Source organism: Brienomyrus brachyistius, unplaced genomic scaffold (genome assembly GCF_023856365.1).
Source record: "Brienomyrus brachyistius isolate T26 unplaced genomic scaffold, BBRACH_0.4 scaffold54, whole genome shotgun sequence".
In the NCBI taxonomy this organism is placed as follows: Eukaryota; Metazoa; Chordata; class Actinopteri; order Osteoglossiformes; family Mormyridae; genus Brienomyrus; species Brienomyrus brachyistius.
This window is the reverse complement of record NW_026042329.1, coordinates 1677967-1705675: the sequence shown is the minus strand read 5'-3', so window position 1 is coordinate 1705675 and position 27709 is coordinate 1677967. Positions and strand designations below refer to the sequence as shown.

The 27709-nt window shown below is 45.1% G+C and overlaps 1 protein-coding gene across 1 annotated transcript; it reads left to right on the top strand.

Annotated features, from left to right (window-relative positions):
* Positions 1–840: 840 nt before the first annotated feature.
* Positions 841–26432, top strand: LOC125724049 (tripartite motif-containing protein 16-like). The gene is made up of 6 exons (XM_049000977.1): positions 841–1456; positions 9288–9383; positions 9956–10189; positions 10361–10520; positions 11072–11131; positions 25685–26432. Exons 1-6 carry the CDS (start codon positions 866–868, stop codon positions 26215–26217), a joined length of 1674 nt encoding a protein of 557 aa, XP_048856934.1. The 5' UTR covers positions 841–865; the 3' UTR covers positions 26218–26432.
* Positions 26433–27709: the final 1277 nt, after the last annotated feature.

Here is a 27709-nt window from a genome sequence, read left to right as displayed (position 1 = left end):
CCCATCCAGGGTGTCTCTGCCTTGTGCCCTGTGCTTCCTGTGATGTGTGTGTCCCATAATCCTGTATTGGATAAACGGGTTTTTGGAATTAATTGGATACTTTTTAAATATATGATCTTTCTGTTCCTGGGGATGGCTGAAGCTGGTCCATTAACTTTTGGCTTAAATATGGGACTTTAACTTAATAGTGTTCAATGAATATCTAGAATAAATTTTCATTATTAGAGTATGGAATTATTTTGGTTGATAAAAATTATCACTCTGAACCTGGTCACCTGACTCTCCTTCCTGACACAAATACACTCCCAGCACAAACACACAGAAAGAAAAGGAAGAAATGACATATATGTGCTACACCCTTTATTATCATGAATATTATATATAGAAGAATGTAAAAAAACAAATCTGTGGATTGACAGCACTTGTCAAAGCTTGTTCTGTCTAATCCTAACACAGTCTGTCTATAATTGCACATCCCTGCATGTTTCACCTGAAATCACATGATCCCAAACATGTTTCTAAACAGACACAGAAATTCATTCTCAGTAGATCTGCTCTCTTATACCTTTATACCTAATTTCTATCTACTGTACAAAATCAAAGAGTAGGATTATAGTTTGTTTACAGAAAAACAATGTCAGTAACTGTTATTCTTATGAAAGAAAAATAAATGTTCGCTTTGGGTACAGTTTGTATAATGTTCATAAACTCCAGCTCCACTGTTTGTCCAGTCTGTTCTTCTCAGTCTGGCCTCAGTCCAAAACCACACCAGCTGCAGCCTAACAAGCAGAAAGTTCCTCCCACTGTCACACACAGACGACTATCAGAAAAAACGAAATTGAATCCTATCAGTGTTTGTGGTAAAATGGCAGAAGCCAGAGTTGCAGTGGATGTAAACGAGTTCAGCTGTCCAATCTGTCTGGATCTACTAAAGGATCCAGTGACTATTCACTGTGGACACAGTTACTGTATGAGCTGCATTAAGAGCTGCTGGGATCAGGAGGATCATGTTGGAGTTTACAGCTGCCCCCAGTGCAGACAGACCTTCATACCCAGACCTGTTCTGGGCAGAAACACCATGCTGGCTGAAGTGGTGGAGAAACTGAAGAAGACTGGACTACAAGCAGCTACTCCTGCTGACCAGTATGCTGGACCTGGAGATGTGGAGTGTGATGTCTGTACTGGGAGAAAACACAAAGCTGTCAAGTCCTGCCTGGTGTGTCTGGCCTCCTACTGTGAAACTGACCTGCAGCTTCACAATAAACTCCACCATGCAAAACAGCACAAGCTCATTGATGCCACCGGCCATCTGAAGGACAAGGTCTGTTCCCAGCATGACAAACCCCTGGAGGTCTACTGCCGTACCGACCAGCAGTGTATCTGTTATCTCTGTACGATGGATGAACACAGAGGCCATGATACAGTCTCAGCTGCTACAGGAAGGGCGGAGATACAGGTGAGGCTAATTTAAAAGAATTTCCCCTTTCTATCTAAAAGAATTTCCCCAAAGGGATCAGTGAAAGTATCAATTATTGTTATTATCTAAAAGTTAGTTTTAAATAAATGGATTTTGTCTTAACACATGTTAGTGTAATTGCCACGAAACACTCAGAACAAGTCTGGTTCGGTAAAGTTGCCATGACCTGCTTATCCGGTCTTACTAGCAGGGTTACTAACTTGTCGGATTTAAGGTAGTCTGGGAAAAATGTAGGTGAACGAATATGAAGTCCATTTAAACTGTGGTACCTTAAATCCGACAAGTTACCCTGACAAGCCAGTAACCCTTCATAGTACAGAAGAACTCACTAGGGCCACAGTAGTACAGGCCACTGAAGTCAGAGGAATCTACAGAACCCTGACCTCAGAATTCAAGATGGCCGTGCCCTTTATCAGCAGAAGCTAAAGCTGTACTTTTATACTGTTTATTAGCACTTATATCTTATTTTTAGCTCATTAAATCAGTCATACACACAGTACTGTATAGCTGCTATCTGTGGAGGTGTTGCTACTGTATGGTGTTTTTGGGTGCAAAATATCATGGAATGTGTTGTTACCAACTGATATTGCTAACAATGGCTAACAATTAGCCAGACTGGAAATGCGGCCCGTTTCAGCCAGCAGGATTTCTTGCTTAGCCAGACAGCTTGTCGGGCTAAATATAAGTCAATGAAGAAAAAGGCCATTTAAACTGGGACACATTAAATCCAACAAGTAATCTGGCTAAACAAGAAATCTTGCTTTTTGAAACTGGTCCCTGGTTTTGCTAAATTGCTCTCCGACTGGCTGCACTGGAACGTGTTTAACTCGTCTGTGACGTCATTCCCAGCTCCGAGTTCTGACCTCCGAGGTAAATGGACCTGGGATTTTATCCTGTCCTGGGATTTTAATTTCACACACTGCAGTGTGTAGAGTTTACTGAGAATGGTGCAGTAAACATGAAACCCCCAGAGTGTGATAGTTCTGGGGCAGCCTGTGGCTGAGTGGGCTAAGCCTCTCTGCCTATGATCAGAAGATTGTCAGTTCAAGCCTGGCCTTGGTACATCTGGGGGTCCCTGAGCAAGGCCCTTAGCCCCCAGCTCTCTGGGTCCTACTATAGGTGGCTGTCCTTTGCAGCCAGCTGGCTCTCACCTACAGAGTGCCAGTTGTGGGGGGGGGGGAGTTTAAAAAACTGTTTAAAGAAAAAAGAATAAATTTGTAGTTTTATAGTGTATTTTCACAACATTACATTGTCTCAAAGCGCTTTACATTATCTCTGCTCAAAGTCCCCAGAGAGACAGTCAGAGGTGACAGTGGCAAGGAGAAACATAGGAAGAGACCTTGGGAGGAGCCAGACTTAAAGGGGGAGCTCGTCCTCCAGGGGGCTGGCAGAGAGTCAAATGATAAAGATGGCAAAATCCTAATTTATAAAGCATAAATTTTAAACGTGGGGGCGGAATGGTGGTGCAGTGGTTAGCACTGTTGCCTCACACCTCTGGGACCCGGGTTTGAGTCTCCGCTTGGGTCACATGTGTGTGGAGTTTGCATGTTCTCCCCATGTTGTCGTGGTGTTTCCTCCGGGTACTCTGGTTTCCCCACACAATCCAAAAACATGCTGAGGCTAATTGGAGTTGCTAAATTACCCGTAGGTGTGCATGTGTGAGTGACTGGTGTGTGAGTGTGCCCTGCGATGGGCTGGCCCCCCATCCTGGGTTGTTCCCTGCCTCGTGCCCATTGCTTCTGGGATAGGCTCGGGACCCCCCGCAACCCAGTAGGATAAGCGGTTTGGAAAATGGATGGATGGATGGATGGATGGATGGATGGATGGATCAGTGAAAGTATCAATTATTGTTACTATTAAAACACCTTGAGTCAAAGGCTCTGCTTTTAACATGCGTCTCCACATCCATCTTGACCATCCGTTTGTAACTGGATCTCACTTTCCAAAGTAACTTAAATAAGCACGTAAATACAGTCGAACCTCGTTACTACGTACCCGGATACAACTTTTTCAACGTACAGGTTTCTAATTCCCGTTTTAGCCTATGTATTATTCCAATAGCAGCCATTGTTTACAGCGTAAACTTCGATACAACATCCACATTTCTAGAGAAAATACGAAAACTAACCATCGTTACAACGTGCAGCGCTCTCCCCGCCCACCACAACTTGTGTCGCTACATCTACCTATATCTACCCGATCTTCGCCCGACAATGCACATTTGTCTATTGCGTTGCTTGGCAATGCTGGCTTTATTCCGTCACGGCCGGACTCCGGTAATAACTGCAGGGCGCCCCGTACGTTTTTCCTCTTGTCATTCAGCACGTGTCAAAATGTCTCCAAAACGAAAGCAGAAATAATTAATTTGACCAATATTTCATTAATATTTTCAGGCCAAATGCCAATTTGGATGCGAATGTTTATTTTAAAAATCTATTTTGACCAGCCGTTGTGTATTTTCATTGCCGTTTATCGCCGGCCGGCACTAAGTAATCGTGAGTAATTTAAGGAAAATTTCAAGGATCCAAATGAGCTTTGTTGAATTATTTAACAAGTAATAATGTGTTTGTTTGTTTTGTAGTCAATTTAAGGGTCTGTTCTATTAAAGTTTTATCATTTACATGGATATTTCGTGAGTTCTTTCATCCATCTTGCACTGAGTGGTTACAACGTTCTGTGCTTATAACGGACATGTTTTTGATATCCCGTCTTGTACGTAGTAACGAGGTTCGACAGTAACGTCCATATGCAGAATCTGCTGAACATTAAAAGGACAGGAAGAAATCAGAAGCTATTAGCACATTTTAGGGTAACTAAACCGCCTGAGATGTTTGTATGGAACACCATGATACTCAAAATAAAATAAATAAGTATATCAAAAAATATAAATAAAATGATAAATATTTCAATAATGTATCCTTTTATTTTTTAATTATTTCATAAAAGGTATTACATTTCATAATAACACTTGCCTTCCATGTATAATTTTAAAATTTACATATCGTATTAAGTTTCGTAATAATGTTGCGATATTCATTAGACAATCATTATTATAAAATATTATTTTCACAATAAAGTTTAACTTTTCACATTATCCACATGCATATTTATACTGCATCAGGAGGTTTTTTGCAGGATTTGCACTGCAGCCACCGGATAAAACTCACACTGTTCTATTGGGACTGGTGTGGTGCTGAGGTGTCACCCACTGCACGGCTGCACTCAGGTTCTCATCCCTGAGGTGGTTCGTCGTGTGGTGGGTGCGGTAAGGCACTGTACTCAGTGTGTGCTCCTTACCTCCGTACCTTACCTTACCTTACCTTACCTTACCTTACCTACATCAACACAGTACAAATGCACATGTTAAAAAAGGTCTTTCAGTACTAAGAAATACGTAGATTAATACTTTTCTATTCAAGGTTAAAGGGCTCAGCCTTTAATGCATTGTGTTGGTTGCCATAGGATAATATTTTGGCTTTTAATGATAACCAGTGAAGCTCAAAATTTATGAAAATATTAACAAAGAGGTTAATTGTTTTGTCTGATATGCTGAATTATATGTCTGACTTGGAACAAGTGAAGTAAAAGTAGTCAGGGCTGGAGTGGGACTGAATATCTAACCAGGAATTCAAGCCTCTGGACAGCCCAATATAAAACTACATAAACAATTACACTGTTATTATATGTTTCTATTCACACATCCATTTGCTAGGCTACTGAACACACATTCTTACCTACATGCTTTAATTTTACATTATTGTAAATTTTTACCTGCACATTTCACTAATATTAATAAAGCGTGGAGCAGCTTTGACATAAATAATGAAGCTTCGTCTCAGTGCCTGTCCTTGTGTCTCTTCCCCGTGTGGCCAGCAGCCATCGCTGTCCATCCCCTTTGTCCTCTCATCGTCTTTGGCCCTAGTGTGTTCTTCCTTTTCCCCACATGGCTGCATTCGGCTCATTGGGATGAGTGTGTGACACAGAGGCTGGGACCAGCTGGTCATGGGTTTGAGGCAGGTCAGGAACCAACCTCACCTCTTTCATTTAATTATTGCTTTTCTGTTCTTCCCAGTGTTTATTAGTTCTCTGTTCTCCTTGTGAAGCTTGTCCCTTGTTTTATTATGTTCCACATGTTTCTGTATTTTCTAAGTATTGAATTCCTTGTGTGTGTTTCTTACTTTCAGTGTTTGTGGGAGTTTTCCTAGTCTTGTGTTCATTAATATAAGTTGCTGCACTTGTTGCCTGTTTTCCCTGCACCGTTGTTATTGGTTAATTGTCTTATATGTCACATCTGCCTCTTTGTTAGTTCGGTACAGCAGCCTGAGCATTAGATTGGCTACAGAAACCTGCAGTTTTATATCTTGGACCCAGCAGTGTGGCCAGTGTCATTATGCTATGTGAGCTCTGTCTTCAGAGTGACCAATGCAGCTCCAACCGACTCTCCTTGATCATGTGATCATCGCAGCATTGAATAGGTGATATTCCAGCTGGTTTCCACTTCTGTAATCATTCTCAGAGTGGGGCTGCCCATCTGCTGCTGGATTTGACAAAGCCTTTCTCTAGCAGTTTACTGGTTCTGAAGTAGGTCACGTAGAATCTGTCTTACCTTGGACCTGATATTATCGGGTCCTTGTGTCTGATCCATGTCCTTCTTCACAGCCAAATTCAGTGCATGTACAATGCAGGTTGTGTGTCTGACACAGACAATCACATTTTGTGCAGCATCAATGTGAGCCATCAGACTTTATTCTGTATTCCCCACTCCTCCATCAAAGCTGCCTCGACTGCAGCCATGTTTTCTGCAGAATGAGACTCTGGGAATTTTCCTGCTCCCAATAATACGGTCGACAGCTCAGTCTTATCATTTATAAAATGGCATTTGACTGCTAAATAAGCTTCCATATGTATTGATGTCCACATGTCAGATGTTAGACTTACTGCTTTGGCCTTTCTCACCTCTTCCTTTGCTTTCTCTTTTTCTATCTTAAATGTTTCTGTCACCAAACCCTTTCATGTTTGCCTGTATGGGAGAATGTAGGTTGGATCCAGGATGCCCATAAACTCCCTAAATCCAGCATCATCCACTATGGTGAAGGGTTGTGCATATTGACCAAAGCCTCATCAATCATTTGTTTCATGGTCTCTATACTGGGAAAATTATACAGATTATTGGGTAATACCCTCACCCAAATCTGATATTATGTATTCATACAATTAAACTGAACCTTGGACACAATAATGACTAATAATTGTTGTGTTCGCCGAAAAGCGGGCAGCGCACGGACAGGCAGGCAGGCAGGATACAGGGCAGAACTCGAGGTTTAATCAGGGAACGAAGCACGAACATCGACTAACATCAATGACAGATCAGGGACACAGACAAGACTTAGACTTAAAAAGACAGGATCAAATCAAAATAACAAGACACAGCTGGGTACGATCAAGGAAGCACACGTGGATAATCAGGGGGGCGTGGCACACACGAGGATATTAAATATTAAACCAACATCCCAGCAGATTCTAATTTTTCAGTATTGCAGGAGAAAAGATGGAATAGAATAGAATAGAATACATCTTTAATGTCCATCAAATTTACATCAGATGGAAATTCATCTTTGACAGTGACGAATTCAACACACAATACAAGCAACACTATACACAATGAACATATGTCAATGCAACTAAAAGTATCAGTCCAGTTTACTCCAAGCGAGAAAGTTAACATAAATAAATGCATTTAAAACAAAATACATAAGATACCAATAAAATAAAACTAGCTGCTAATTAATTTATCTAAGAAAAATAGTCTTTGTTCAGGATGGTTACAGCCGATGGGATAAATGACCGCTTGTAGCCTTTTTTCCTAGCTAATGGGACTACAAGTCTCCTGCCTGATGATTGGAAGGTACAGTGAAGTGGCTGAGTGAAATCTTGATAGACCTGTTGTGCCTTTTTTGTCAAAATCTGTGAGTACAGGTGGGAGAGTTGATGTTGTTTATGTCCAATGATTTTCCCAGCCTGGTTTACGATTTGTGCCACTATATTCTTCTGTTTAACCGAAAGTTGCCCATACCATGACACTATGTTGAATGTCAGCACACTCTCAGTCAATGATTTGTAAATCATGGACATTGTGCGCTGGCTGGTGTTAAAACTCCTGAGCTTCCTCAGAAGATACAGACGCTGTCTTCCTTTCTTATACACATAATCCACATGGTTTTGGAAACTTAACTGATTGTCTATTATTGTCCCAAGATATTTGAATTCGGTGACTTGCTCCACTTCCTGACCCTTCATACTAACTGGCTTGAAGGTGGCGACAGCATTCTTGTCGCCTCCCGTCTTGCTGCTCACCAGCCACATCTCCTTGGTATTGCTTACATTAAGATCCAGAAAGCTGTTGTCAAACCACAAAGCCAGGGTGTCGATATACTGAAGGTAGGGAGAGCTGTTTAAGTCCCGAAGGCAGGCGACTAAAGCCATGTCATCTGCATGGAAAGGTGGCTGCTATTACACTGAATTTCATTTGCATATATGGAAAAAAGCAGGGGAGATAGTACACATCCTTGGGGGACACCTGTGTTTAGGACAAGAGCATCAGAGAGGCAGTTCTTAATACAGACTCGCTGGTGTCGGTCTCTCAAGAATTCCCTGATGAAAAGGATGAGACCACCGCTCACTTTCAGGTCACAAAGACGCCCAAGGAGGAGGTGTGGCTGGACTGTATTAAAGCCTGAGGAAAAATCCATAAGAAGAATACGAGCATGAGTGTTGGGTTTGTCCAGATGACTGTAAATGCTATTTAGCAGGGTGAGTGTCGCATCCTCCACCCTCCTGTGGTTTCGATAGGCAAATTGCATGGGGTCCAACGATCCTGCTACCTGGCGGGTCAGTTCATCCCAAACAAAGCGCTCCATGCATTTGCTAAGGAGGGGTGTGAGAGCGATGGGTCTAAAGTCATCTTTTGTTTTTGCGTACTGAGTTTTTGGTACAGGTATAATGATTGCTGCTGTATACCGGAGATTCAGTAGTTCCTCCCTGGTATAGACACGAGCGTTGGATACCGGATCGCCATGCCTCGAGTAACACATTTCTCCTCCATGTCCGCTTACAATATCCCAAACTATTACAAGGGCAAAAATAAGTATAGCAATCTTAATCAGCGTATTGTCAAATATAATTATCATGCAACGAAGTAGACAAACATACACAATGTCACTGCCGCGGGTCAGCACTCGCGCATGCGCCCCTGCATTATTGTTGTTCAGAATACCGTTTACTACACAGTGGCCCATTCTCAACTGACATGCGATCTGACATCAATCAAATAGGACGTCAGTTGAGTAGCCGGTCCTGCAATGCAGCCCAGGACACATTCGCCTTCACATTGCTATAAGAATGTGGCCATATGCAGCTCAGACCACCTCCCAATGTGGGTTGAGTGATCGGATCTCAATGCATCTTCAATGCGTCCTGGGTAATTAGCGCTGTCCACTTGTGATTGGATCACCCAGGATGCATGTTAATACCAGGTGGAAACAGGACCAAAGGGTCTATGTCCAGTTTATCCTACCTACAGTCAATAAATCATTTACGAACATCCATCCATCTATCCATCCATCCATCCATCCATCCATCCATCCATCCATGTCCTAACTGGTAATCCGGGTCAGGGTCAGGGGGAGTGCCTGGAGCCTTTCCCAGGCAGCATAGGGCCCAAGGCTGGGGTCCACCCTGGACAGGATGATAAATGAATGGGATCTCAGCTAATGAAACAAACTTGTTTTGTCGTCTTGTTTCCTATCTGTAGAAACAAATGGGTGAAACACAGAGGGAATTTCAGCAGAGAATTCAGATGAGAGAGAAGGAGCTGCAGGAGCTGAGAGAGGCTGTGGGCTCAATCACAGTGAGTATGAACCTGAGGAGAAGATAACAGCTGGCTTGTGATCATATTGAATCTTCTTTCAGATTCAACAGATTGCAGATTTACAGACTTGCGAGGATTAATCAAATTAATGCTGCTGTGGGTTATTCTGGGTCAGTGGGATAAAGTTGCTAGATTACAGAGTTTAACCAAGTGTTGCAGCAGTAGTAGCTTATTTATTTAAAAAAATACCATAAATGCCCATTTGAGAAAAATGCAACTTTTCATAACCCAGCATAATGCAAATAAACACTAAAAAAGTCACCTATTAAACTGAGACCTAATGGTGACAACCAACCTGCCCCATACAGCCACCAGTCTCTGCCAAATCCCTGCAGCTGACAGTGTATGAGCTTAATGAGTGATCATTTCCAATGAGTGCTGGCTGGGTTTCAGTACCTCAGGCATCCAACATGGTGACGCTCCAAACCCCAGCCCTGTGCTGTTTTTATACCTCCTGTCAGCTCACATCTCTATTGTACAATGAGGCTCTCTGGAGTCTCAAAAGGGGCCAATTGTAATTTACCGTCCTCTGCTCCCTGTATTACCAACAGACCTCAGCACAGTCAGCAGTGGAGGAGAGCGAGAGGATCTTCACTGAGATTATCAGCTCCATTGAGAGAAGACGCTCTGAGGTGACAAAGCTGATCAGAGATCAGGAGAAGGCTGCAGTGAGTCAGGCTGAAGGAGATATGGAGAGACTGAAGCTGGAGATTGATGAACTGAAGAGGAGACACTCTGAGCTGGAGCAGCTTTCACACACAGAGGATCACATCCATTTCCTCCAGGTAACAGAACAGCTACTTTGGCAATAAGAAAACCAGAGTATTCAAATGAATGCATATTGCCATTTGTATTTCAGCTAGTCTGTCATTGGTCAGATGTTAATGGTCCTGTTAATTAGATTGCAATACACATTTGTGTTGATGAAGCTGTTTAATCAGACTGTGTGTCTGTAGAGGCGCCAGGCTCTTCCTGTCACTCCTGAAGCTGGATTTGGACCCAGAATCTCTGTCTGTCCAAGATCTGATTTTGGGAATTTGAGGAAGGCGGTTTCTGAGCTGAAAGACCAACTGGAGAATGTTTGCAGAATGAAAATGGCAGAGATCCATCACCCAGGTTAATAGATTTTCTAGTCTGTTCATGTTAATATAGACCAGGGCTGGCCAATCTTACCCAGAAAGGGCTGCTTTTGCTGGATTACTAATTAGAGGACTGATTGGCTGAAGGGTCTCACACCTGGGGTTGAACAGCTAACCAAAAGGTTACCCCAAAGACCTGTGCACACACTGGCACTTTGCGGGTAAGATTGCCCCCCCCCCTCTAATGTGGACCACGCAGAGAGAGTATGCAGTGCAGTCAGCCTCACATTTGTGTGACCAAGTCAGTTTGTTTTCAATAAGTTTAAATCTTTGTGATAACTGGTGAAAGAGCTTCACATTCTACTGGCTGCAAAACCCAGATCACATGAAACATGTTTCTTCTACATTACAAAAACCAAAAATATGTATTATGTGTAATTTACCATGATTTGCAGTTTGTTAAAATGCCTGTTATTGTCCCTCATAATGATAATACCCTACTGCTGTTATCTCCACAGTGAGTGACGTCCATCTCCCACAAGTAAATTCCTTTTGCTCACATCCCTGTTTCTCTCTGTCTCCTTCTAGTTACCAAAGACACCTTCCTACCGGTATTACTGCCCAGGACCAGAGCAGAATTCTTACTATGTGAGTCTGTTCACAGACATGCTTCTCTCTCCCTGTATGAGGTGGAGTGTGTTTTACTGTGTTTTATTGTGTTTCATTTTCTTCTGCTAGTGGAGCTTCTCTTTCTCTCTCCTGCTGCCTCCTGGTCTTTCATATTTACATGAGCTTTTTATCTCAGTGGACTTTGAATCCAATTGCTAAGTAAGGCAAGTTTATTCAGGGTGCTTTTCCACTGCACCAGGTACGGTACTTTTGGTTCTTTCCCTTTTCCATTGACTTCCGGTCAAGTACCAGTACCAGAAGTTCCAGTACCAAAAGCACCATTGGAGCTGGGATACTTTTTCAGTACTTCGGAACTTTGGTGTGGGACTTACAAACACGTTCATTGTTGTCATGCCCGGCTCGTCCGCTTCTCGTGTGTGCCACGCCCCCTGATTACCTACGTGTGCTTCTCTGATCGTCTCCAGCTTTGTCCACCTACTTTGATTAGTCCCGTCCTATTTAAGTCCTGGTCTTACCTGTTTCCCTTGTCTGTCATTGATGTTAGTCGGCGTCAGATGTTTTTAGTCCTGAGTCTCCCCATTAAACCCCCATATTCCCTGAATCCTGCCTGTTTGCCTGCATTCCGCTCGCTCGCCCACCTGTGCGATTACCCGTGTCCAGCGAGATCGTGACAATTGTCAATTTAAAAGACAATTTTAAAAAGTCTAAAAGCCCAAAAAACAAATAAACAGTTAACTAAAAAGAAGTGACATTGTAGAGGCAGCGTATAACTAAACTCCTGCTAATTTAATTTATTGAAACAAAGCAGCAACAGTAACGTTTTCAGCCCTGATTATAATGAGCTGACAGTGTTAGCAGACCTCAGGTCTTCAGGAAGCTTGTTCCACAGACAGGGAGCATAGAGACTAAAAGCTGCTTCAGCCTGCTTGGTCTTCATTCTGGGACACTGAGTAAACCTTCAGGGGTCTGGATGCTTCACAAGGTTCAAGGAAGTTAGTGCCATTTAGTGCCTTGTACACAAGTAATATTTAATTATTAATCCTATGATGCTCAGGAAGCCAGTGCAGTGATTAAGGACCTGTGTGATATGCTCCACTTCCTTGGTGTTAGTGAGGACTCTGGTGGCAGCATTCTGGATGAGCTGCAGCTGTCTGACTGATTTATTACCAAGACCTGCAAAGACACCATTTCAATAGTCTAGCCTGCTGGAAATAAACACATGAACAAGCTTTTCCGTATCTGGTTTAGAGAGAAATCCTTCTCTCTCTCTCTTATTGGGCTGGTTTCAGCTTCTGTTGGGTGGATCTTAAGCAGACCTTGGGCTGGACCTGGGAACACTGTACTGATGCCTCATTTCCACCAACATGGAGCCGGTGCTGGGCTGGTTGTCACTTGATGCCTTTTCAGAACCTGCCTGCGTCTCCACCAGTTTAAAAAATGAACATAGGTGACAGTGAGAGTAAAGGTTCATATGTATTCCGTTTTGTGGGATTTGTTCTTTTCTGTTCCAGAATAAGTTTTTATAAGCTGCCATTGTGCCTTTGACCGAATCACAGCCATGATATATCAGAGTATCTTCTCATATGTCATTGCTTAATTATACTGCAGTCATAAAGCATTCTAAACACAGCTATTAATATTCATGAAAAAGCATAACATATTATACCCATCATTATAATGCTTTATGAATGCTTTATGACACACTCAACTATAAGGCACTATAGATACCTTCATAATGCAATACAAAGCATCCTTAATGCTTATACCGACCATTTTAATGCATTATGAAGGTATTTATAGTGCATTAAAAATGAGAGCTTCTTAAATAATTCATTATGCATAATAAGCATGCCTATAATGTGTTATGCCTTTTGATAAATATTTTAAGCCATGATTATAATGCATAACAATGGATTATTATTTGTTGTGAATTTACTAACAACATGGCCTTAAGTGTTCCATAGATTTTATAGTGTTCCGTAATCTGAGCAAATGGAAGCATGTAGATGTTGAACAAAGAGGCTCAGTGAGGATTATAATTCTAATTGGTGATCAGTGTTGACACACCACAGCACACAGTGCACAACACCGAAATGTGTCCTCCGCATTTAACCCATATGTGACATCGTGATGTAGCAAGGGGCAGCTAATTCAGCGCCCTGAGAGCAGTGCTTTGCTTAGGGTCCCTCAGCGGTGCCTTGCTGGTCGGGGATTCAAGCCAACAACCATTAAGCCACCACTGCCCACTGCCAATAACGGACCCTTTAGAAACTCCACATGTAATTTCTGTTCATTCAGATTCATAATTACCCTTCTGACAGAAAGTAGTGCCTGACTTGTAAAAATAATTCAAACCCATTAAATAAGGCGGCTGCTCCACCTCCTTCCCTAAGTGCTCTAGTCTCACTGATAAAGGGCAAGTAGGAGTAGCTGGTTTGATCAGGGCTGCTGCATAGTTTTCATTTGACCCCATTTCAGTTTAAAGCATAAAAATCAAGGTTTATCTTGATAATAAAATCAGTCATTAATAATGAGTTTCCAGCCACAGACCTGATATTCAGTAAAGATCAGTTTAATGTATCACACACATTGTCTGACCCAGTGTGTAGGTGACACACAACTGGAGTCAGATGAGAGAGAGTAGCTGTGGACTTTGATGCACTTTGTTCCCCCTGAAGTCAGTCAGAGCAGGAATGGCTGACACTGGGGCTCCTCCTCACTGCCTAGTGTGGGCTGTAGCTACAGCAGGGGATCCAAACCAAGTAAGCGGGGGGGGGGGGGGGGTAAGGGCCCAGTCTGTCTTAGATGTCATCATGCACTGTAATGCTGAAAGCTGGGAAACTGCCCTCACTTTGTTTGGGTAGCAGGAACTTTTGGTATCACTCAGTAAGAGCTTGTCAAGACCTTTTATCTGCATCCTTATCCTGTGTGAGCTACGGTATCTATGAGCAGTGAGGTCCGGGGGGGGGGGGGGGGGGGGGGCTTCCTTCCTTCACGTTTGCTTCATTAATATTGTCCTAAGACGGCACCTGCAGTCTTCCCCGAACTGGTTGTGACACTGAACATCTCCTAAGTCTGTGCTTTAGGGCCATGACTTCACACAGCGCGACTGCACTTGCGTGCTTAGTTTACATCTATCTGGAGGATTAAAGGTCATGTCCACCAGGGGGCAGTGTCAGAAAACCATCTTGGTCGGTTCCTTCATTTCCAATCTCACTTGTTAGTATGAGGTTGTGGCATTAAATGTTGTACAAGGACGAGGGAGTCAAGATGGCGCTCTGAAGAACACGCTTTGAGTAGAGCTGCAAACCGACTTGTTTTGTTTACCGTGTAGTATGAACTTATGAACGTTTTACTACTGTCTGGTTTTATTTAATCATCCAGTGACTGCAATAACTATACATAGTCATGATGACAGGCTGTGAAAAAAGAAAAAAATGATGGAAGAGATTAAACAAGAGATAAAACAATAGCACCTTTTCAAATCAGCCGCAAACTGATTTTTGGCTTATTTCTAATGAATTAGGAAATATTTAAACAAACATTATACCTTCACCATTTTCTGACCACCGAGCCATTGACATCCATGTATCCATATTGTCATCGTCTATCCATCCATCCATCCATTTTCCAAACCGGAAAATCCTTACTGGGTCGCGGGGGGTCTGGAGCCTATCCCAGAAGCAATGGGCACGAAGCAGGGAACAACCCAGGATGGGGGGCCAGCCCACCGCAGGGCACACTCACACACCATTCACTCACACATGCACTCCTATGGGCAATTTAGCGACTCCAATTAGCCTCAGCATGTCTTTGGACTGTGGGGGAAACTGGAGTATCCGGAGGAAACCCCATGACGACATGGGGAGAACATGCAATCTTTGTCATCATCTACTGGATATAAAATATCTTCAAACGGGAAATTAAACAGTTCAATCTTGAAAAATAAAGAAGCTATTTTAAATACAGAATGAATAATTGACTTACACTAGAACAGACCCAATACAGAAAAAAAGTATTGCAATAATAACATGATGTAACTAAATTTGTCAGAAGGTTTAGTAGTGACTTGGCGTGAATTGGAAGAGATGAAGAAAACTAAATTATAAATCAGATTTACTGCTTTAACCTGCAAACCAGTCAACCGTCTTACTGATACAGAAAATAATGTAGGAGGTAACTTACAGAATAAATTGAATGATTATATATAAACATAAGGCAGAAGGAGCCTTTGTTAGATTGTGGCAAAAATGTGCCTTGTGCCTTGTGGCTTGAACAAGGTGAGCAGAACTCAGCCTATTTCTTTAGGCTGGAAAGTCAGCAAGTCAGGAACAACTGCATTATGCGGGAGAGGATTTATGGAAATGCTGCAGATGACATCAAGAAAATAGCCAAATTCTGCTTTACTTTAATAATTTGCATGTCATTAGTCTTGATTGAAGATTTTTGATTTCTTCTCAAACATCATGGGAATAACTGATGCGGATCGTGAACTTTGTGGCGTCCCAATTGATTTAACTGAGATGTCTGCAGCAATAAATTACTTAAAAAATAATAAATCGCCGGGAACAGACAGTCTAACCTCAGAATTTTATAAACCTTTCACTGAAAATCTTGCTCTTTTCTTACGGCAAATATAAAATGAGAGCATAATAAACTCAGTACTTCCTGCCAAATTATGCCAAAGCATAATCAATATAATTTTAAAACCTAATACAGACTTTCTTTTAGTTGATAATTGGCATCCAATATAAAGTTCTAGCTTTGATTCTAGGCAAAAGTGTTGAAAATGACTTTGAACTGTATTTGCCCTCTCCCTCTCTTTCCTTCATTCTTTTTTCTTGTCCTTTCCTTATTCTTTCTCTTCTCTTTTCTCCCGCTTTCGGCTAGTATAAAAGTATATGAATAATTTCATCATGCATTACCTGCTGCGATGGGCTGGCCCCCCATCCTGGGTTGTTCCCTGCCTCGTGTCCATTGCTTCCGGGATAGGCTCCGGACCCCCCACGACCCAGTAGGATAAGCGGTTTGGAAAATGGATGGATGGATGGATATCAGTAATTTAACCAAATTCCAATGAGATTGCGAATACAAACAGCATAAATGAGTTTCCTCAGCAGGGTGTCTGGGCTCAGCCTTAAAGAGGGTGAGGAGCTCAGACATCCGGGCTCAAAGTAGAACCGCTGCTTCTCCGCATTGAAAGGAGTCAGTTGATGGTTCTAGGATACCTCTTGGACGGCTCCCTGGGGAGGTGTTTCAGGGCATGTCCAACCGGAAGGAGGCCCGGGGGCAGACCCAGAGATTATATATAATATAATAATCTCTATATATTATTATATATAAAAATATATATATATATATATATATATACCCTGAGAGATTATATATTGTACTACATTATATATAGATTATATGTTATATATTAGATAAGTGGCAAAAAAAATCGATGGATGGATGGAACTGTATGAAAAATAATGCTGCTTATGAAAATAGGCAAGTAAGAATTTCAGGTTAGAATTTCATTGTACCTTGTACGCATGACACTGCTTTCTTAGAAACTTTAATTGCCATTGAATTTTGAAGATGCTGTACAAAGAAGGACACAATAGTGTTCGGAATATTTTTTTCTTGTCTGTGAAAATATACAGCTCTTCTGGACACTCATTCTTAAAAAAATCAAATGCTACTGCAATACTATCTGTACCGTAAGTAAAGAAAATGTTCCGTGACAAAACGTGACCATACTGCCACCCCAATTTCTGGTGGCACTCCACGTCGCGCATGCGTCTTGTTATCCTCATGTAGGTGCACAGACGAAGCCGGAATCAAGACACAAAAAACATTTGGCGGCCAGACTGGTACCTCTCCACGCACGTACAAGCGGACGTGTTTGTGTAGACTTTTATGATGCATTTTACTCCTCCGCGGACGACCGATTGCCGCACTCCAAATTCGTCTTTAAACGCCAACATAGATTATTTTGATGAGGATTGTTGTAGCTTGCATATACATATAAATGTGTATGCATATGTGTGCAGACTTGTCCCGAATTGAAAATCTCACGCCAGCCAGTTGATCAAAGTTGGCAGCCCCGTGAACTGCCGCTCTGAATTTGTAAAACGTAGGGAAACATAAATAGACCTCGCGACTGTGGTACGTGTGCAGGGAATATCAGAATTACTACTAATAATACTTAAATAGGACACGTGCGCATGTGCAAAGTACACAGCTTGACCAGAGAAATATGAAAGTTTCCATGTACGCATACGCGGTGTAATACGCGGGTGATGCGCTTTGCGGAGAACCAGCCTAGATGCGTCCGCGTTGGGAGCGTCGCGTCTGCGCGCTGCTGGAGAGAGGTGTGTGTCCAGAGTGGATTAAAAGAAATTCATATTGTGATCTAAAGAGAAACTCACTTTTAGTGGTAATCTTTGTCGTATGATTTTATGGTTAATATGTTTGATGAATGCTGTTTGTAATTTTATTTACCTGTAATTAAGGCCATTAGTTTAACACGCGCATTATTTTGGCGCGTGTTCCCGCCGGCGTCGCGCGGGCGTCCAACATTTCCTGAGGTAATTCACATATTTGACTTTTTATATTTTATGTATCGTACAGAATAATAGAGCGCAGGCTAAAGTGCAGTTGGGTCCCCAGCGAGTCTCTCAGAGCGGCGTGTCTCACAGCGCAGGGGGCAGCCGGAGCGCCGCAGACTCGGGCGGCTACATGAGTATATTGGGAATAAAATGTGTGTATTGGAGCGAGTTCTGTGTTAGTGAGTGTGTAATGAGGTGGAGCTGGAGGGTGCATGGTAATTTCGTTAACCTGATTGCTTAATTGTTGCAGCTAGCACGCGTATATAGGACCCGGTTGTGGTTGCGTGTGTGACTGATTTGTAAGCGTGACGTGACTCTCCGTGCGCCAGTATCTCCTTTTCCGGAAGTTGTGGCTATATCCAACGCTGCAGGTAGGGCATCAGTGGACGGGGTCGTTTGCTTGCTGTATGGGTGGTTGTAATGTGCTTTGGTATCTTTCTTACAGTTGCAAGGGCTTGGTAAATCTAGCAGCTTGCGGTTGCTTCCGCTTTTAAGGTTTTCCAACTTTTACCGCGTGTAATCTGCCAGGTATGTCTCGTCTCCTTTTACCAACGTTTGGGTAGTAGGGGCATACCTAATACTGTGTTTGTATTTGTAGTGGATCGCGACTTGGAGTGTCCCGGACCGATGTGAGCCAGACGATCAACGGGATACTAAGTCACTACAATTGCTGCTGTTTTGCCCGGATGTTTTATGTTTTGTTTCATGTTTTAATTGGTTTTAAGTACTAATGTGTTTTATTTATTGGATGTAAATTGGGGGGGTGTCGTTGGGAAGGTTTGGTGCTGGGCGGTGAGGATCCGTGTCGGGGGATACCGCGCTGCGTGGTCGCGTTGCGTTCTTTTAGCCCACCCCTTGGGTGGATGTACGTGCGGCATGTGCTGCGGGACCCCTTAGAGTGTTGTCTGACTGTACGCCTCCCATTCCCCTCCCGACAACAGCTGCCTGGTTTGGGTTTCCTCTTTTTGTCGTGTGATTGGAGTGTTTTAAACATGATTTGATTTGTATTTGTGCTGTAATTTTGGTTTTGTAATCTGCTGTTTGGTTTCTTTGTGTTTTTATTTTGGAGTGTTAACAGCAGCCTAATAAAGGGAGTGTTTATGGTCTTCGAGTCTCCCCTATGGTGATCACGAATCTGTGTCCTTTTATATTGGAGTGGGTTTTGAACTCCGGTATTCTAATTCTCTGGGTGAAATTCCCAGAGTGGCGTAGTCGGCTTGTCCATTTCCGTATTCCCTCGCTACTTCCTCCCTCAGTGACGCCACAGATTTGGCGTAGTCGGCAGGATCTTCACCAGCATATGGTGGAGCCGTGATTTCCTGATCACTCCCTTGGAAGGATAGGTGAATTTTTATCTTTTGTTTTATGATTTGGTTTTGAATGTGTATGTAACCAAGAGGCAAAACAGTAGCATTTGTGTCCGTTGAGCCGGTATTTTACGTAAATTTGCTGAGTCTCGTAGTCCACCTACTTTTTATTATCATGGATGACGAAGTGCAACAGCTCTGGGATTTGGTGGGGCAGCTCCAGGCTGATATTGATCGTTTGCGCCAGGAGCGAGCAGAGGCTCCAGATCCCTTTGTCACCCAATCCGCCCCTGCACCGCCATCTGTTTCAGCCGAGCATCGTGTTTTTACCGACCGGTTTGCTTTTATTTCTAGGGACCGGAAGTGTCCCATGTTTGGGGGCTGGTCTGGGGTGAGCTTCGAGGAATGGGAGGACGAGGTGCAAGCGTGTATGCGGGCTCGGCATTTGTCATCTGCTGATCAAGCATTTTTTTCTGTTTGACCACTTAGAGGCGGGAGCCAAGGAGGAGATTAAACATCGCTCGGCGGTTGAACGGGGTGACCCGGAAAGGATACTGGCAATATTGCGTGAGCTGTATGGGTGTTCTTATTCTCATGTATTGTTGCAGGAAGCTTTCTTTTCTAGGAAGCAACAGGATGGGGAGGGTCTGCTTGAGTTTTCATTGGCCCTAATGAGTTTGATGGGTAAGATTCAACAGGCTGCGCCACATGCGGTACCTAATGCCGAGGTAATGTTAAGAGACCAATTTATGGAGCATGTTGCTGATTGTGCACTCCGTAGAGAGTTGAAACGACTGGTTCGGTGTCAACCCTCCATGAGGTTGTTGGATGTACGGAGGGAGGCTCTTAGATGGGAACGTGAGGGTACCCCCTTTGGTGGGCGCGGTCGCAGCTTGTCCGTTCCTGCTGCCTATGGTATCTCCTATGGGTTGCAAGGTCAGTCATACTCTGCTCCTAGGGTGGTAGCCTCAAATAGTGAGTTTCTAGAATTAAAGGACCTTCTGACACAGCAACAAGAGCAGATTAATTTGCTCACTCGGTCTGTATCACTTTTGCAGGCCTCTAAGCAAGTTCGCCCTCACGGCCCTGTCATTTGTCGCCGGTGTCAGCAACCTGGTCACTTTGCACGGAATTGTGAGGGACCAAGGGTTTCTGCTCCTAGGGACCCACCCTCTTCCGGCTCGGTGTCAAGCCTTGCCCAGTCTGGTCAGCAGCCGGGAAACGAGTACCCGCCGCGTTGTTGAGCCACAGCGCGGAGGGGGTTTCTACTGGCTCTGTAGTGGAGAATGTGGGGATGGTGTCTCAGTTAATGTCATCTTGTCCGCACATCAGCGTTAATATGGGTGGGGTGGAGGTATCCTGCTTGGTGGATACTGGATCGATGGTGTCCACGATTACGGAAAGCTGTTTTAGGAGCCATTTTGAACCATGGGGGCCTGATCGATTGAAGCTGTGTCAGTGGCTGCAGCTTCGGGCTGCCAATGGCCTGGCCATTCCGTATGTTGGGTATCTGGAAATGGATGTGACCCTTTGTGGTAGGGAGATACCAGGTTGTGGTGTATTAGTGGTCAAGGATCCGACCGGGGGTGTAGTTCCCCAAGCACCTGGTGTTTTAGGGATGAACATCATTAGTAAGTGTTATCGCGACCTGTTTGGTCAGCATGGGCCGCTTTGGGTTGAACATCCGCCTGTGGTGCAGGCCCCGAGGTCAGTCCGGCAGGCTTTGCAGCAGTGTCATCAGGTTGATGCGATCCCTACTGAGTCCTGTAGGACTGTGCGTGTAAGGGGAGGCAGGGCATCTCGTGTCCCTGGGGGTGTCCTTGCATTTGTTCCGACTACCTGTTCTGGTCACATTGCGCACGGCTCTGTCTTGTTTGAGCCGCATGCGGCTGGGTTGCCCGGAGGGCTTTTGGCCCCTTCAGCTTTGGTTCAAGTGGACCGGGGAACTGCTTATATTCCAGTGGTTAATGTGGGTACGGAGGCAGTGGTGTTGTATCCCCGTACCATTCTGGGGAGGCTGAGTGATGTTCTTATAACCAGTTTACCTACTGGAGTTGCTGAAGTGAGGGCGGTGGCTGGTTCGGTTACCGATCAAGTTGCCCATGCTTCCATTGAAACCCGGATCCAGGAACTTGATTTGTCAGCATTGCCTAGTTCAGAGCAGGATCAGGTAAGGGCCGTCTTGCTGAAGTTTAGCTCGGTGTTTGCTGCACATGATGGGGATTTGGGTTGCAGTAACCTCATTTCCCACGAGATTCCATTATTGGATGACATTCCGGTTCGTCAGCGTTATTGGCGATTACCTCCCTCTGAGTATGAGGTAGTGAAGGCCCATATCCAACAGCTGCTTGAGGCACAGGTCATTCGGGAGAGTTGCAGTCCCTATGCATCCCCCATCGTTCTGGTTAGGAAAAAGGATGGTAGCCCTCGGTTGTGTGTGGATTATCGGCAGCTAAATAGTAAGACCCGTAAGGATGCTTTTCCATTGCCTCGCATCGAGGAATCTTTGGATGCCCTTTCAGGTGCATGCTGGTTTTCTACCCTCGATCTAGCCAGTGGTTATAATCAAGTGCCCGTTGCGGAATCGGATAGGACCAAGACTGCCTTTTGCACGCCTTTTGGGCTTTTTGAGTGGAACCGAATGCCATTTGGGCTTTGTAACGCGCCTAGTACCTTTCAACGGTTGATGCAGCGAATCTTTGGGGATCAGCATTGTCAGGCATTGTTGCTCTACTTGGATGATGTGCTGGTCTTTTCCTCCTCTGTTTTACAGCATCTGGAACGGTTGGAGTTGGTACTTGGACGGCTACAGCGGGAGGGCCTTAAAGCTAAGTTGGAGAAATGTGCTTTCTTTCAGAAGGAAGTTGGTTACTTGGGTCATGTGATTTCAAGCCAGGGTGTCTCGACCCAGACCCTAAAAAGGTTGAGGCTGTGGCTACGTGGAAGAGGCCTTCTAATGTTTCTGAGCTCCGCTCCTTTTTGGGGTTCACTAGCTACTATCGCCGTTTCGTGGAGGGATTTGCACAGCTGGCGGCCCCTTTGCATAAGTTAGTGGCAGAGCTAGTTGGGACAAAGTCGCGAGGCGCTTCAGGTCGTTCTCTGGCTTCTGCATGGACTGCACAGTGTGAGCTTAGCTTTGAGGGCTTAAAGAGTAGATTGGTGGGGTCACCAGTGTTGGCCTATGCCGATTTTTCTTTGCCTTTTCGATTGGAAATAGATGCAAGCCATGGGGGCCTGGGTGCTGTCCTTTCTCAAGAACAGGGTGGCCTTATTCGGCCTATTGCATATGCTAGTCGGGGCTTGAGGCCCGCGGAGCGGAACATGTCGAACTACAGCTCCATGAAACTCGAGTTTCTTGCGCTGAAGTGGGCCATGACGGAGAAATTGTGAGTACCTGTTGGGCGCTAAGTGCATTGTGTTTACTGATAATAACCCCCTCGCCCATCTTTCTACCGCCAAGCTGGGTGCTACCGAACAGCGGTGGGCGGCTCAACTTGCGGTGTTTGATTATGAGCTGAAGTATCGGTCGGGTACTAGTAATAGAAATGCCGATGCTTTGTCTCGGCAACATCTACCGCCTAGTTCTGCCTCAGATCGTCCTGGGACGGCTGTCCCAGTTGTCGTGCAGCAGACCCCGGTACCCAGTAATTGCATCTTTGCGTCACAGGCGGTTGTTTCGGTCTTTCCGCAGTGTTCTTCGGTCGATTTGCGAGTTCAGCAAGAAGCTGACCCTGATATTTGTAGCATCCTGACCTTTTGGAATAGGAGGGAGCGTCCTACTGCTGTGGAACGGGGTCAGCTATCATCTTCAGCCTTGTTGTTGCGTCAGTGGGACCGTCTGGTGGAAAAGGATGGGGTGCTGTATCGGAGGATTCTCCGTCCTGATGGGGGTGAAGAGGTGTTCCAGCTGGTCTTGCCCAGGTCCTTGCAGGTGGTGGTGCTGAAACAGCTTCATCAAGATCATGGTCATCAAGGTATCGAGAGAACGAGTCAGCTAGTGCGGCAGCGGTGTTATTGGCCAGGAATGGCATCTGATATTACACGCTGGTGCCAGGAGTGTGAACGCTGCCAGGTCAGTAAAGTCTCTCAGCCTGTTCCCCACAGCTACATGGGACACTTATTGGCCTCACGACCCAATGAAATGGTAGCCTTGGATTTCACCATTTTGGAGCCAGCACGTAATGGGGTGGAGAATGTGTTGGTGATGACTGATGTCTTCAGTAAGTATACTTTGGCTATACCAACACGGGACCAACGCGCCTCAACAGTGGCGCATGTTTTGGTGACCGAGTGGTTTTACAAATTGGGAGTTCCGGGTCATATTCATTCCGACCAGGGCCGTAATTTTGAGAGTGTGTTGATGCATCAACTCTGCATTTTGTATGGTGTTGGTAAGTCACATACTACCCCTTATCATCCAGCGGGTAACGGTCAGTGTGAGCGTTTCAATCGTACTTTGCACAATCTTTTGCGGACACTCCCTGCGTCCCAGAAGAGGGATTGGTCAGCATGCTTACCCCAGGTGACATTTAGTTACAATACTACACCGCATCAATCTACTGGTGAGACACCATACTTTCTTATGTTTGGACAAGATCCCAAACTGCCTGTGGATTTTTTGTTGGGCAGGGTTCAAGAACCAGTGCCTGGTACAGTGAACGACTGGATAGTGGAGCATCAAACCCGACTTCAGTTAGCGTTTGAGGGTGCCAGGGAGCGTCTTGCTATGGCCGCAGGGTGGCGTAAGGAGCGCCATGATTACCGGGTGAAGGCTGCACCGTTACAGGAGAACCAGTTGGTGTATGTACGTGATCTTGGAGTCCGGGGCCGACATAAAATCCAAGACCTCTGGAGTTCAGTGGTGCATAAGGTATTGAAAACCCCTAGGTTGGGGGGTGTGGTTTATACTGTCGCACCAGTTGATGCTCTAGAGAAGGTCAAGCATGTTCATCGGACCATGCTTAAGCCCTGTGTTGGTTGTGAAGTCGAAGGTGATCCTCAGCCTTTTCCAGCTGAAGAGGTGGCTACCTCCGAGGACTCGTTTGAGCAGGAGCTCTGGGTTCGGATCCCTGCAGTGGAGGGGAATACGGTGTCATCTGCCCCTGGGGCTGCCTGTACAGGTCTTTCCCAGTGCCCCCAGTCGTTAGCTGCAGCGTTGCCTCCAGACATGCCAATTCACTCTGGGGTAGGCGGGGAGGAATATGCCTCTTGGCATACGGGTACTCCTTCAAGACCCTCTGTAGTCACCACTCAAGTGATGGAACAGCCAAGTACCAGTGGGGTAGGGATACGAAGAACCGCCAGGACCACTGCAGGCCGACATACTAATCTTTATCATCTTCCTAGGTCGGTAGGGGGCGTGGCCGTAGGGGCTGTGAGTTCTTCCGGACCTGTGTCTCATGCAGTAGGGGCTATGTTTAGACCTTGGCAGTAACCCTGGGTTTGGTTTTAGCTGTCCATCGTCGGGACGACGATGCAAAATCCTGGGGTAGATTGTAATGAGGTGGAGCTGGAGGGTGCGATCTGGTTGGGGCATGGTAATTTCGTTAACCTGATTGCTTAATTGTTGCAGCTAGCACGCGTATATAGGACCCGGTTGTGGTTGCGTGTGTGACTGATTTGTAAGCGTGACGTGACTCTCCGTGCGCCAGTATCTCCTTTTCCGGAAGTTGTGGCTATATCCAACGCTGCAGGTAGGGCATCAGTGGACGGGGTCGTTTGCTTGCTGTATGGGTGGTTGTAATGTGCTTTGGTATCTTTCTTACAGTTGCAAGGGCTTGGTAAATCTAGCAGCTTGCGGTTGCTTCCGCTTTTAAGGTTTTCCAACTTTTACCGCGTGTAATCTGCCAGGTATGTCTCGTCTCCTTTTACCAACGTTTGGGTAGTAGGGGCATACCTAATACTGTGTTTGTATTTGTAGTGGATCGCGACTTGGAGTGTCCCGGACCGATGTGAGCCAGACGATCAACGGGATACTAAGTCACTACAATTGCTGCTGTTTTGCCCGGATGTTTTATGTTTTGTTTCATGTTTTAATTGGTTTTAAGTATTAATGTGTTTTATTTATTGGATGTAAATTGGGGGGGTGTCGTTGGGAAGGTTTGGTGCTGGGCGGTGAGGATCCGTGTCGGGCGATACCGCGCTGCGTGGTCGCGTTGCGTTCTTTTAGCCCACCCCTTGGGTGGATGTACGTGCGGCATGTGCTGCGGGACCCCTTAGAGTGTTGTCTGACTGTACGCCTCCCATTCCCCTCCCGACAACAGCTGCCTGGTTTGGGTTTCCTCTTTTTGTCGTGTGATTGGAGTGTTTTAAACATGATTTGATTTGTATTTGTGCTGTAATTTTGGTTTTGTAATCTGCTGTTTGGTTTCTTTGTGTTTTTATTTTGGAGTGTTAACAGCAGCCTAATAAAGGGAGTGTTTATGGTCTTCGAGTCTCCCCTATGGTGATCACGAATCTGTGTCCTTTTATATTGGAGTGGGTTTTGAACTCCGGTATTCTAATTCTCTGGGTGAAATTCCCAGAGTGGCGTAGTCGGCTTGTCCATTTCCGTATTCCCTCGCTACTTCCTCCCTCAGTGACGCCACAAGTGTGTGAGGTGTGACAGTGATAATGATGGAGATGCTGGGCTTCATCATGGGATTAATCGCTCTTCCTCTTGCCTACAGACTCCTGCCAGCTGACGCTGGATCCCAACACAGCAAACAGCCGCCTGTCTCTGTCAGATGGGAACAGGAAGGCGACATGGGGGGCAGAGCAGCCATATCCTGATCATCTAGAGAGATTTGACTGCTGGCGCCAAGTTCTGTGCAGAGAGAGTCTGACTGGTCGCTGTTACTGGGAGGCTGAGTGGAGTGGAGATGGAGCCTGGATAGGAGTGACTTATAAAGGAATCGGGAGGAAAGGAGGGAGGGCTGACTGTGGGCTTGGATTCAATGACAAGTCATGGATGCTGTTCTGCTCTCCTGACAGTTACTCTGTCTGTCACAATAAGAAACAGACTGACATACCCATAAAGCCCTCAGGCTCCCGCAGAGTAGGAGTGTATCTGGACCGGGCGGCTGGTACTCTGTCCTTCTACAGAGTCTCCTCTGATGGACTGACCCTCCTGTACAGCTTCACCTCCTCATTCACTGAACGACTCTGTCCAGGGTTTTGTGTTTATCCAAACTCCCCCGTGTCGCTGTGCATGCTGGGATAGCTCACTGTGTGCTGGAGGAATCATTTTTACCTTATCAGAGTGTCACATGTCGCTGCTTCTCCACGGCAAAAAGGTAAAATCTCTGCTTTATAACCAGTATAACCCTTTTTACTCTGTCTGACGTGTGACGTATGTTAAAGAAAACAAGTAATTTGGTTCTGTAAGCTGAACAAACATACAATATGACTTATGTTCTATGTTGTCTGTAAATGCACCAAAATTGCCTAAACAAATTCATAGTACATACATATTCGAGTTAATTCTGATTCTGAATAAAATAAAATGTAATGAAATCTAAGCCTGATGAGTGGGGGGAGCTTTTCCCCTCCCCTCTATATGTATATTTTATATTTCTGTCTATATATTGTATGTGCTACCTGTACACTGACAATAAAGGCTTCCTATTCTATCCCATTAATGTCCCGGTTCCGCGCTGCCCAGAACGTAACTAACAGACTTAATCCGCGCTCTCTGCTCACTGAGCGCAGCAGCCTGATATCGCAGCGGCGACGCTTTGGCCAGCAGGGGACGGCAGACAGTTTATTAACTCAAAACCTACAGCGGTCCTGAGGTAACTTAGTAAAGATAATAATATAATCAAATTAATCATATATTAACTAAGTAAACATAAATAACATAAAATCTTAAGTCACGTTAGTACAACAACAGAACGACTGTTCCAGAAACAGAAGACCAGGAAAGCCGCAGGTCCAGACGGTGTCTCCCCCTCCTGCCTCAAAGCCTGTGCTGATCAGCTGGCTCCCATCTTCACCCGCATCTTCAATAGATCCTTGGAACTGTGTGAAGTTCCCACCTGCTTCAAACGCTCCACCATTATTCCGGTCCCCAAGAAACCCACCATCTCTGGACTGAATGACTACAGACCTGTTGCCTTGACGTCTGTAGTCATGAAATCCTTTGAACGCCTGGTGTTAGCCCATCTGAAGGACATTACAGGACACCAGCTGGACCCCCTGCAGTTTGCCTACCGGCCAAACAGGTCGGTGGATGATGTAGTGAATATGGGGCTGCATTACATCCTACAACATCTCGACCGCCCGGGAACTTACGCCAGGATCCTGTTTGTGGACTTTAGTTCGGCGTTCAACACCATTGTGCCTGAACTCCTCTCCTCCAAACTCTCCCAGCTCAGCGTGCCACCAGCTACCTGTCAGTGGATCACCAGCTTCCTGACAGACAGGAAGCAGCAAGTGAGGCTGGGGGAGATCACTTCTGTAACACGGTCACTCAGTACTGGTGCCCCTCAAGGATGTGTCCTCTCCCCACTGCTCTTCTCCCTCTACACAAATGACTGCACCTCCAGGAACTCAGCTGTAAAACTCCTGAAGTTTGCAGACGACACCACCGTCATTGGGCTCATTCAGGATGGTGATGAGTCTGCATACCGGCAGGAAGTGGAGCGGCTGGTACTATGGTGCAGTCAGCACAACCTGGAGTTGAACACTTTCAAGACGGTAGAGATGGCAGTGGA

Bases quoted from the DNA above. Each gene is read 5' to 3' on its own strand.
- LOC125724049 (XM_049000977.1), top strand. From the start codon at position 866: ATGGCAGAAGCCAGAGTTGCAGTGGATGTAAACGAGTTCAGCTGTCCA. The intron at 1,457-9,287 runs GTGAGGCTAATT...TCCTATCTGTAG, and splicing joins CAGGAAGGGCGGAGATACAG to AAACAAATGGGTGAAACACA. The intron at 10,521-11,071 runs GTTAATAGATTT...GTCTCCTTCTAG, and splicing joins GGCAGAGATCCATCACCCAG to TTACCAAAGACACCTTCCTA.